The sequence below is a fragment of the Gordionus sp. m RMFG-2023 genome, chromosome 2, assembly GCF_954871325.1.
Source record: "Gordionus sp. m RMFG-2023 chromosome 2, tfGorSpeb1-WG-v2, whole genome shotgun sequence".
Taxonomy (NCBI): Eukaryota; Metazoa; Nematomorpha; class Gordioida; order Chordodea; family Parachordodidae; genus Gordionus; species Gordionus sp. m RMFG-2023.
Genome location: NC_088776.1, coordinates 8658392 through 8671687, shown reverse-complemented (window position 1 = coordinate 8671687; position 13296 = coordinate 8658392). Strand labels below are relative to the sequence as shown.

Here is a 13296-nt window from a genome sequence, read left to right as displayed (position 1 = left end):
AAGGTTGTTAAATTTTTATCAAACCATTCATTTCAAAATAATTTATTTGATATTATAATTTACTTGTATAAAATAATAGATCTAATATATTTATTATAATTTTTTCTTTTCGCGGGAATAAATAAATATCACATTGTTTCTTTTTTAAATTAAAGTCATTTTCGACAATAATTGTGCGCAATTGTATTTATTAAATAAGCTAATTAAAATTACCCCAAAATATTTTCGCGACAATAAATCATTAATCAAGGAGGGGATGTTTGTATATAACAATGAGTTCTCTTTTTTAAAAAATAAATAACAGGGTAAATAACACATGTTTAAAGCGCATCGGTTTATATAATATATAATTTTTTAAAAATAGGTAACAAACGTAGAAATTAGAAAGCGTATTTAGATAATTTGGTCCTCATCTGGAAGAAGGTTTAACAAAAATTGAGAATAAGGAAGACCAAGCAAGCTAAATCGCAGGAATATTTGATATACTTATTTATTTTGACTTGTTTTAATTATGTTTATTTTTTTTCGCTAAACACTGGACGATAAACGTTTCCGTTTGTTGTGGAAACTTCGCAGAGATGATTTTCCCCAATCGTCTGCCACCTTATATTTTTTATTTTTGGGGCCATTGGTTTGCATCTCGTAATTACTTTTGATTCTGTTAACTTTCGATTTATCCTTGGGTTGAAGGGGAAACGCGCCTGACTTGTCTTCGGTCGGGATAAGGCTCGAATTGTGAGGGTCGATATCCATCTCGGTATCGTCGTCACCCGCCACTCCTTCTAAGTCACCTTCTACCTCTTCTAAATCATAATCAAATTCCTGATTGGTAATATGGGCGCATTCCTCGGGGAACGATGAAGTGGAAAGGTTGGTTAGAGAATTGTTCTCGTCGCTTATCTAATTTGTTTCGTAGGCAATTTATTAAGTTTAATCAAAGTCAGACCGACATAAATATTCATAATTTGCAAAAAGATTATTTTAATGACCCGGGCAACCAAGTATCAAAAATGATTTGGAGTATGATTAGATTTCAAAAATTCTTTTTTTTTGTTGACTCGAGCCCGGCTAAAAAATTTTAGGCTCGGTCTATCCAGAATATTTATATCCTTACGCTCTGAGCTAGGTCAAAAAATTTTTATAAATAAAAATCATGTATCTAAATTTACCATTTGATCATAAAATATTAGAAGCGAAAATATGATTTTCTATTTTATTTTTAAGAATTTAATTTTTTTTATAGAAAATTAGCGCCAGCCGTAGTTCAGGGCCTACTTGCGGGATTCTAGGAAATATTCTACTCTAAAGAGTTAATAAATTTATACAGTATAATATTGTCCATTTATTTATATATCTATGTAAATATCTAAAATCAAATATTTTTAGGCTAGGAATAAGAGACATTCTGATCTTTAAAAAAAATGTTAATAAAAAAGAAAGAAAAATACTTGCATTAACTATTTATGAATAAAATTTTAACGTATTTAAAAAAGGCAAATTAATAACTAAGATAGAAACAAAAAAACAAATTTATAAAAAATCTTTATACCTCGTGAGGGAAATTAATGAGATCATCGTTTTCGATAAGCATATTCAATTCGTCGTAAAAATCGCGATGTTCTGAATATGAAAAAATTTCTAATTAGATATTGGTTTATATAATTTGTTGAAACTATTTGTAATGAACCAGAAAAAAATATGAATTTTATTCATAAATTAATGCCTCCAGGAAAGAGACCAATAGAGAATTCAGTATTTAACATACTTTATATTTGAATGAAAATTGACTCTTTAGAAGATCTAAAATGTAGCGAATATACGCGTATCTTAATACATTTTTTTGCACATTCCTAAAGCTACGTCTTCTCGAGCAATTTAAAATTCGCATATTCCCGCATTTTATTTACGCAAAATTTGAATTACAAAATAAACAGACGTGAGTGTCTTACAAAATATCCGCATATTAAAAAATTGCGTTTTCGCCAAAATCCATTTATTGCATTTTTACGAATTCGTAATTTTAAGAAAGCATTTTTAAATTTAAAAAAAAATTATCTGACGGGTAAATTAATGTTATAAAATTTATTTAATCAAATTTATAAACTTTAACTATCATTTTATTCCTAATATATTTAATTTCAGGCAAATTTGATATTGAAGATATAAAACAATAATGATAGACATAAACTTATAAGAGAAAAAAGAGCTTGAAGAAATAGCTATAAACGATATGTCAGGTTATATTAACAATTTGATACTGATTATTTATATTATAGTAGTGTTGTTAAACGGCTCGTTTTGAGCTATTTTTAATAACGGCTGACTCAGTATTTCATCTAGAAAAATATTTAGCAAGCCTGAAGATTTTGCTCGTAGATGGAACAAAGGTCTAGATATATATTTTCGAAATCTCAAGGCTTAAACAATATTTTTCTGGCTAAAATATTGAGTTAGCCGTTTTAAAAAATCGACTCAAACCGAGTCGTTTAGCAACACTAATTAATAGTATTAGAGGCTAAATCAAAATATAAAAGCCTACCAATGATATCCTGTAAATCTAATCTTAATTTAAGTCAGAGCGAGAATGCTTCGAAGAAGAAGTTTGAATAAATTTTACAGACTAGACAAATATTGTAAAAAATTGAATATGGAAATGCAGCAAAATTAATGGTATAATATAAATGTACCATTGCTCATTTCAATTAAATTAGAATTTATTGTTATCGAATTCTAGTCATTATTAATAAGATTTAAGTAAAGAAAATAGTGTAGGCACTGATAAAGTAACATATTTTAGCTTAGTCGCACTATACAAATTCCTAAGGAAAGGAAACATAATAAAATATACGATAAAAAAAATTTTAGAACTGAAAATACTTTTAAGTGCTGTTTTTTAATATAATTTTTAAAAAAATATGAAAGAGGAAGAAATGATAAATTTTATTAAAGGTTTTAAAGAAGATATCTCTTCAATGGATAATTTACAGAAACGAAATATTAAAAAAAATATTATGTGGATATCCTAATTTTTTATTATAATTTCCAAATAAAGAAGGTAAATTTATTTTATTTTGCAAATTTCCAGATATATTCACAAATTTCTAGCACTATTTTAGAAATTGCACTTCTGAATACTCTGAAATTATAGGTATATGCTTATAGTTCCAGTAGCTAAAAATCTTTTTATTAGTATAAATTATTTTATTTTGCGTTAAAATGCCTTAAGATAATTAGCAATCTCTCTTCTATGCTTACACTTATTTAGAATGCATTTTCACAGATAATATTATGTACTTTTAGTTTAATTAAGTTGAAAATATAGTAAAAAGTTTCCTTTTCCATCCTACAATATCCATAAAAATTAACAGAATCTTTATTGATTTCTTTAAAAAATACAACTCTCCTAATTCTCTTATATATTTTATTCACTCCTACTCTTTCATTTTTAAGTAAATTAATCTTTGTGGGAATCCAATAATAAATATAACCTAAATTTGAAAAAACGTAATTTAAAAAAAAAAAATCTATTTTACTATCTTCATGATAAAAATTTGATTAGTAGAAATTAAAAAAAAAATGAAAATGTAATTAAATTTAAAACGCATTTTATTAAAGCAAAATTATAGACACCATTTTGCTCGAAAATAAATCGCGCGAATAAAAATCTCGTACTCACGCTTTTTTAAATTGCCCGCGAAGACAAAGCGTAACCGATAATTTATTTTGTCAGCGTTAAATGTTATTAATAAATACCAAAAACTTTTCGAATAAAAATCGCGTACTCACGCTTTTTTAAATTGCCCGGGTAGACAAAGCGTAACCGATAATTTATTTTGTCAGCGTTAAATGTTATTAATAAATACCAAAAATTTTTACCAGGGTACTCGGAGGTTTGTTTAAATTGCTGCGGTCTTCGAATTTTAGAAATCATTTCCACTAAATCCGTAAATGTCGGAGAAACATTCTTTTAAAAATAATCATTTTTGAAATCGATAAATTGCGTACATTAAAATCGGATCATAATACATCTGACCGGAAATTCAATATTTAAGCATATTTAGTTTTCTATTTTAAAAAAATAGACCAGGCGACAAAGCCCCTTAACTTCTATAAAAATATATCAAACTTATTGAAAAATAATTTAGCACTAATATTTTAAAAAATAAATAAGGATGCATATCAGGTGGGTTGATAAAAAAATAAACTGATTATTTATACTTTAACATTGGGATATCTCCTACTACCCCGTTCCCTTTTAAATATATCGCTAAAAGTTGCGTTGTTTTTCCAATCGACAAAGGCTTCTATACCATATTGATAACCGGTTTTCTGAATTCAAAAAAAGAAAGAATAGATACAAATTTTATTTCACTAATGATAAGAGTTAATTTTAAGAGATTATATCGAAAAATGATCATAACTTTATTATTTTTACAACCATAAATGTTGCTAAATATTAGAATGATTTTATTTATATTTCAAAAATAATGAACAAAACTCAGCAAGAATGTTTCTTTCACTGTGGTTCTTCAGTATATTACTAAAAGAGAGGATAGATTGAGATTCCATATTTATATAGTATATAACAAAATAAGAGATGAATGGAACATATTATTTTGATTTGATTTCAAGACATAAATAATAAATTATATATAAAATATCAAATTAAATGTTTAAAAAAAACAGAAGCTCGAACATAAAAAAAAATTAAATATCTTTAAATTTAAAATAATTTTTATTCTAAATTTTATAAGTTCTTTTGAATATTCAGTTTTTTTAGTCGGCTATTTAGTATCGTCTAATTAGCCGGATATTTAGTATCGATTAAATAGCCAAAAGAGCAAAATAAAAAAAAAACTTTTTTAAAAAAAGAAAGAAAAAAATAAAATAAGAAAAATAACAATGCCACCAAGAATACTTAAAACAATCCAAAATAGGGTGTCCTCGTTCAAAAACTTTTAAGCCTATAAAAAAAGCAATTAAGTGTTCAAATTAAGCCAACCTAGGATACAAGCCTAAGGATTTATATTTGTTTTTAAAAAAATGTAAAAGGTCTCGATGGGATATCCCTCGTTCCCCGGACTAATGGTCTCCCGCTGGCTTGAGACTATACATGTGTCGATTTTGTAGAAAAATCAAACTCTCATTTTCTACCATTGAAAAGGCTGAAATCCTAAAGAAAAACAAATATGCTGGCCTTACCAACACCGTGTTCATGCCGATCGTTACCAATACCCTAGGCATGCTTGAAAGTGATGCCCTCAATTTCATTAAAAGCATAGGAAATAAATGGGACAGATCTCAGGGGACCCCAATGAAGGATTTTACCTTCGTCAGCAGATTTCCCTGGAAATTTTCAGGTCCAATTTTTTAAGCATCACTCTTCTCTAGGGTAATTTGTACCCTTTTTTTAATATATTTTTTTCTTAGTTTTTTTTATACATATAGGGGAAATGTGCCATAAACGGCCATGGTTGAAGACTGGCCACCACCCTTTAACTTTTTATCTATTTTATCGATTTCCCTCAAAAATGGTCAAAATGTGTATATTTATGTTATGTACCTTACCTAAGTTCATTTATTGAATAGAGCAATCCAATAAAAAAATATTTCAATTACACACTTTTTAATACCTCTTTCTCGAAAAAACACGTTACACATTTTTTTGTTTTGTGACTACATTTTATATAAATATTATCTTTAGGCATTTATCATTATTTACACAAAAAATTAGACTTTAAAAGTTTTATTTAATAGACATATAAAGGTGATTAATAATGACAGGTGAGTCTTGTCTGTCCAGGCATTGACTGGCCAAAATTCATATTCAAATGAAAAGAATATTTGGTGCAAATTCAAGTGATGAACAAATTAAAATGGCAATTGATGATATAATCATTAATAAAAAATCTACATTATCAACAGCTACTAAATATAATATTCCAAGAACAACATTAAGAGAGCAATGAATAAATATAAAGAGACTTTGCAATATCCTCATATGGGATGGCAATCAAATAGGTTATTATTGACCAGAGCTCAGGAGGACGTTTTAAAAGATTATATTATACAGGCTTGCAAATCTCTCATGGGTTTTAGCATAAAACAGGCATAATTTATATTTTAAAGAATTTAATTATATATTAAATATTATATAAGAATATTAACTCATGATCTAGCAAGAAAATATGAGTTAAAATTTCCTGAAAGTTGGACCCGTGATGGAATGGCTGGGATGGATTGGTTCAAAGGATGCCTTCCTATATATTATGCAAAGCCACTCATCTTGAGTTTTCTTTAGATTTTTATTTTTATTTTTTTTTTAATATTTGTTAATTTATGTTTTTTATATGGTGATGAGGTCAAAATTTCTGATTTCTTTTTCCTGTTGTCTATTTTGATAATATTATTAATATATAAAATTGGATATGGTAGAATAAATTGTGAATTAAAATTATTATTGGACTAGTTACATGATGTTAAGTTATATAACTCATCATTAAAAGTAGGAATAAGACTAGGAGTGGAATTTATTGAATCATTTTTAGGATCATAATAGGGTAATTTTCTCACTGAAAAAGGAATATTGGATAATTCTGACATATTATCATCATTAGATATTAAATAACTATCTGATATATCTCACAGGCTAAAAATCCATTCTGAATATTTTTGGTGGTTGTAGTTAGGAAGCTCCATTTTAATAATTGATGGTATGTCATATATAGTAAATGATTTGCCTATATGGTTTCTCATCCAACTGTCAATCCTGTTTTTATAAAAAAATTTAATTGGGCCAAAGATTGATTTATCAAGTGATTGTAGCTTGTGGGAGCAGTGTGGTGATATGGTGAGCATAATTATTCGCAAAAATCTATTGATCTCAGTGAGCAATGTGAAGAATGATTGTCTAATATTAATAAATTTTTATTTGTTTTGGATGCTTTTGTTAGTTTGCAAAAATGAGTTAAATATATCAGGAATTCATTTTTCTGCATCCACCCTAATCCATTTCCAGCACCTATACAACCATAATGAAGTAAAATATAAATAATAAATGTATATAAAAACCTATAGGGCCATCTCTGATAAACCAATCTTTGTATCGGATTCTAGGAAATAGTAACATAGAAGGAGTGCTATATCCAATTGCATTTATAGCTATAGCAATGGTCACTAAGAATCCTCTTTCACCTGAGGTTAAAAATCATACCTGTTTCATGCCCTTCTCTGCAATAACTTTACCAGGATCTTGGACAGTGGTTACTCCTGTCTAATCCATGTTCCATATGTCTTGTGGTTCAAATTTATATTCATCCATTAGAGATTTTAAATTACCAAAAAATTTTTTGACACTGTGGGGATTAAAGCCTCTAGCTCTAGCCAAACTTGTTGCTTCAGGAGTTCTTAAGGATAATGTAGGATGTCTATGTTTGAATCCTTTGAACCAATCCATGCCAGCCATTCCATCACGGGTTCAACTTTCAGGAAATTTTAACTCATATTTTTTTGTTAGATCATGAGCTAATATTCTTATGTAATATTTAATATATAATTAAATTCTTTAAAAAAAATATGCCTGTTTTATGCTAAAACCCATGAGAGATTTGCTAGCCTGTATTATATAATCTTTTAAAACGTCCTCCTGAGCTCTGGTGAATATTAACCTATTTGATTGCTATCCCATATGAGAATATTGCAAAGTCTCTTTATATTTATTCATTGCTCTTCTTAATGTTGTTCTTGGAATATTATATTTAGTAGCTGTTTATAATGTTGATCTTTTATTAATGATTATATCATCAATTGCCATTTTAATTTGTTCATCACTTGAATTTGCACCAAATATTCTTTTCATTTGAATATGAATTTTGGCCAGTCAATGCCTGGCCAGACAAGACTAACCTGTCTATTATTATTAATCACCTTTATATGTCTATTAAATAAAACCTTTAGTCTAATTTTTTGTGTGAATAATGGTAAATGCCTAAAGATAATATTTATATAAAATGTCAGTAATTTAAATTACTAAATTTTTCACAAAACAAAAAAATGTGCAACGTGATTTTTCCAGAAAGAGGTTGTTTATTTGAAATGTATTTTTATTGGATTGCTTTATTCAATAAATGAACTTAGGTAAGATACATAACATAAAATATACACATTTTTACCAATTTTGAGAGAAATCGATCAAATAAATAAAAAGTTAAAGAGTGGTGGCCAGTCTTCAACCATGGCCGTTTATGATTTTTTAAATTCATTTTTAATATATGGTTATTTGTTTTTTTTAAATATAGATTTTTTTAAATTATTTAGTGTATATATCCTATTTTAAAATAAATAAAATGATTTGAAATATATATTTTAAAAATAGTAACGTATATTTCGTCGAAAGAATAGAATTGAAGCGTTTTAAATTTATCGATCGGGGGTCTAAAATATTCGCACATTTTGTTTTGCTTGATGTCTTGCATGGTTTTGTTACAGGAAACGTATGCTAACCGGGATTGAACTTCGTTCATGTCAGGAACCTTAACCATTTTATAAATAAAATAAAACGAAAATTTCTTTAAAAAAACAAACTTTAAAGGCTCCTCCCCAAGGAAAAAAGTATTTTCTCCAGAGTAGCCACCATCCAGATAGATGATCCCCGTAGTTAGTAAAATCGTCCGTATTTTTACTTCCAACGTCGATGGCTACAATTATCTTAGCTCCCATATTTTTCGCGATGTCGGCTAATAACATTTTTTTTAAAAAAATAAATATTATTATAAAGTGTGTTTATTTTTTGAAAAAGGGATAATCTGTTTTATTACAAAGTAAATATTTTGTGAAATATTCTATAAATTATAGGCTGCGCATATGTATAGTTTTTGAAGTTCGAATTAAAATTATACGAGAAAGTAATAAGAGATTTTAACAAAAACGGCTATGAATGACTTGAGACAATTAATTACGAGCGAAAAAATAGGCCTTTGCTTAACTTCGGAAGAGCCTATAGAAATCGACATTCTCCTATCATTATGACCCCCTATTTTGGATGTATTCTAAGGGCATATCTACCCGAAACAGTCATAAACACTACTATACGCAATGACTTAGAAGGGATTGTTGCTTCAACAACCCATGAACCAACACGTAAAAAGATAGATGATAGCTAAACCGACGCGACGGAATAACTTTCATACCCTAAGGAGTACGTGCTTAGACATATTCGCAAAAATTAAATAACGCCTCCAAATAACTCCGAACCAGTTCAAAATGCTATTTCCTTCACCAACTATCTTTTTATCTCACTAGTTTATCACAGCGTTGGGCAATGATAAAGTATTCTTAAAATTTCAAAAAAAAAATACAGGGCAGAAGAATTTATAGTGAAAATTTGGTACATCCTTGCAAAAAAAATATCCATGGCAGAAATAAGTTTCTCGATGAAAACAAATATGAATTTGCGGTGTGCATTGCTCAAATATATTGTGTATTTAAAATTGTTTTATTTTCTATATGTCAATTACTAATAAAGGAAATTTGGCGATCTCTTTACACAGAGAATCGCAATCACTGACAGACTAACGATTTATTTATTAAAGGTGTTACGTACATTAAAATTAGGTGTTATAAGTGTCATTGACTGTTAGTAGACGCTATTGAAAGTTCATTTCTATAACCATTTTTCACATCAGCCTATATACCTATTCCGCATTTCGTCTATATATCTTTCAATGGCGGACTATAATGTTTTTACACTTTTTAAATGTATTTTAATGGTGAATGGCAGGTCTAGATTTATATTAATATGATTGGAAAATTGTTTCAATCACTTCTTTTTTTCAAGTAAACAAATCAAAAACAAATGTTTCCGATTTTTAAGCGATTGTTTTTTACAATAGTTAAAAACGATTTTTAGAAATAAATATAAAAAGAAAAAAACTAAAATATACCACTTAGCGGAGTTTATATTATAGATTTGGTTATTGCTAATAAGTTGGAATTTATAGTAAAAAACAACGGAGATATAAAACAAAATTTTTTTATTTTGAATTTATTTATTTTAAAATACTACTATCTAAATCTAATAAATTTATGTCTATATATATACTTTGCAAAATACAATTTAGTAATAACAATCAATCAAACTATTAAATTAATATTATATAAACAGAAAGAAATGATCCGTAAGGTAAATATAAAGTTAGTGTAATGTAAAATAATAAAATCTGTTCGATTATATAACAGTTATAACCAGGGACGAGAACCCTCCTTCTAAAAAAATGGGTCCGTGTTCGGGTTCGAAGATCAGACTTATTAAAATTAGTTAAAATTATAGAAACATCATTTTCTTAAAAAATTTATTTTAATTAATTTAAAAATTTTTACAAAAAATGGCCGACTATTAAATATAACAAAAAAAAATATTTTTTTAATTTAAATATATTTTTTTTCATTTAATAAAAAATAAAATTCGTAGACTTTCGAAACTTTAATGAAAATATATAAATTAGCTATTTTAAATATAAAAAAAAATAAAAACATATCCAAAACATAATTACAGAAAATTTTACAAATTTCAAAAATGTTAACATATACGATTTCATTAAAATTTTCGAAAGTTTTTAAACTTTTCGAATCTTTTTTTTTTTAAAAAATGATTTTGAACATAATCTTAATAACGCCAAAATGCATTTTATAAGGCGAATTAATTGTTTTATAAATTACTAGTTTAAATTTTTATGCGAAATGGTGTAGATCTCTTTTTATTATTAAAGCATAATTGATTATATTTCAAAAATAATATTTTCGCGCACCATTCCCTCTAAATCGGCAAACTGCATAATTTGACGAAACCTCGGTTAAAACTAAGCTATGTGCATTGACCGTTACGACGTATTCTGCTTCATTTCAGGTTTACAAATTAATCGATGGTCAAATCCATTCTCCAAAATTACCACAATCCATTCCTCGAGGGTAGAAAGACTACTGTTTGTTCAAAAGTCATTTATGCCCCCCCCCCATTCTTTGCTTTTGTTAACCTCGTGAGTCCAGATCTTATATCTCGGCTCAGAACAAAATTTTGCATTTAATTAAAATAATCTCTCAAGTTTTAAATTATATGTGACCCATATTCATATATAATATTCAGTATATTTAGGGAAGAAAAAATATATATACTAACCAGGTAAATTATTGCAGTAACCACCGTCTAGTAGTAAGTGTCCGTCCTGGGGATCGCACAAGGGAGGCAAGTATCCAGAGAGAGACATGCTGGCCCTAACATATCGCCAAAGACAACCTTGACAAGACGCATTAGAAGATAATATATATTACGGTAATTTGAATCAAGCGTTAAAAATCAATATCTAAAAAAATATATATAATCAAAAATCTCATCCGATGATGATTTAGGAAAAATTTGACTAAAAGACTAATTTCCCCTTTTCTACACGCCTTCAATTTTTATCTTTGGGTGACCCACTTAAAGGCGTTTACGTATATGGGATTTAAACGTTAGTGATCTTGGTTAAGCTGGGGAATATTGAGGACTTCATTGTGTTTATAATATTAAATAAAACCATTGGTATGTATTTTCATATCGTAAGATGAGATATCGGTGGTGACATTGAAATAGGGGATCCATAAGTCCTCGATCATTTTCTGCTTAAAGACTTCCTCTATACTATCGTTAAAGGCTGAACCGGTGAACATGGCTGTATGTGGATAAGTTAAATCGCTCACTCTTTTCCATATCGATGTCATATGCTAGGTTTGATTGACAGATTATTTATATATTATTTTATTTAGAAACCAACAGAGTATAAATATATATATATATATCTATATTACTGCGTGATCAGGCAATATATTAAAATACCTTATATAACTTAAAATTTATAAGGTAGATTTTAACAAAATGTTGGAATCCATTTTCGGTAAAATTAAAAGAAATAGCTGATTTTAAAGTTTAAAAATAGCAAAATAAATTTGTTAAGAGTGATTTTCAAATTTGAAGATTTTATTTTTCCTTAAAATATAATTAATATATGTAAAATATACCGTAACCTATAAAATTTTAGAAAATCTACTAGTAAACTTTTGAATTCTTCCTTAATTTATGAGGATTGACTGAAATATTGATCAGGCAATACACGCTACACACACATAGTCGGTAACATATATAACCCTCTGCAGGCGTGACGTTGAGTCTTAAAAAAGAAATTATTTTGCTAATCTAAGGCAGGACCAAACGTGTTGGATCTAAAAATATATACAGTCAACCCTGTCTAATTTAGGCATCGTTGAGACCAAGATTTTTGCTCTGCCCAATTTATCAAGACTTTTTTTAAAAAATATATATTTTACCATCTGCTATATTTTCAGTTGTGAGATTATGTTCAACCATTTTCAAACTTTTTTTTTATTAATTTATCAAAATCAATTTATATTTTGAAAAAAAAAAATATATGATTAGAAATATTATTTTTCTGCTGGAAAAAGAACTTTGTATAAATTTCATAAAACGAGAAAGATACATTACAATCCAAATATTTTAGAATAATTCGGAACGCTCTAGAAATAATATTTTACAAAATCGCGAATTATTCTCTCATTTTATTAACAAAAATTACTGATCATTTATTAATGATTACATTTTTTAGGCATAGATTCGGATCAGGTTTAAATAAAAGACGGTATAAGGTTTAGATAAAACAATAATATAGGGTCGATTTGTACCTATAAAAACCACTTGGAACCATATTCGAATACAAAGTTATTAGAATTATGAATTATAAATAGGAAAGCAATTGTTTATAAAATTTCATCACGAAAAATCCATAAAAAGCAACTAAGGTTTATTTTAACTGCACGTGTCGTAATTTTTATAGGGATCAGATCTATCCGGGATCATCATGTATAAAGGGATAATTGAAAAAATTAGAGTTTAAGTTAAGGAATGATAATATGGTATCATGTTTTAACCATGATAAATAGATTTCTTATTTTAAGACGCGTTTCGCCTTATTTATTTTTTTTTTAATTTTATTGATATTTATTTTCAAAGTTGTTTATTTTTAGCAAGGGTTATGTACAAACATTCCTAAATAGTAACAAAATAATATTCCCTAAAAAAAAATACCTATTGAAACCTTATACGATTAAAATTATTTCCGGATTCTCTTCTGTCAAATTATATCTATAAGAAGGAATCAATTTTAATGGTGTTAATAATAACGGTTAATACCGATCCCTGAATCAAGGTATTATATTTTAACTAATAGTATAACTTTTGTTATATTGTTG

General features: G+C 27.5%; 1 protein-coding gene across 1 annotated transcript in view; it reads right to left on the bottom strand.

The window, feature by feature from the left end:
• Positions 1-101: 101 nt before the first annotated feature.
• The window catches only part of LOC135924624 (patatin-like phospholipase domain-containing protein 7), a 36229-nt gene continuing 23034 nt past the window's right edge, over positions 102-13296 (bottom strand). The window contains exons 28-35 of the mRNA XM_065459714.1: positions 11571-11757; positions 11174-11290; positions 8584-8735; positions 8379-8531; positions 4219-4329; positions 3877-3964; positions 1550-1620; positions 102-900 (exon numbers count right to left, since the gene is read on the bottom strand). Coding sequence (XP_065315786.1) covers positions 529-900; positions 1550-1620; positions 3877-3964; positions 4219-4329; positions 8379-8531; positions 8584-8735; positions 11174-11290; positions 11571-11757 — 1251 coding nt within the window. The 3' untranslated portion in view covers positions 102-528. The remainder of the gene's footprint in view (positions 901-1549; positions 1621-3876; positions 3965-4218; positions 4330-8378; positions 8532-8583; positions 8736-11173; positions 11291-11570; positions 11758-13296) is intronic.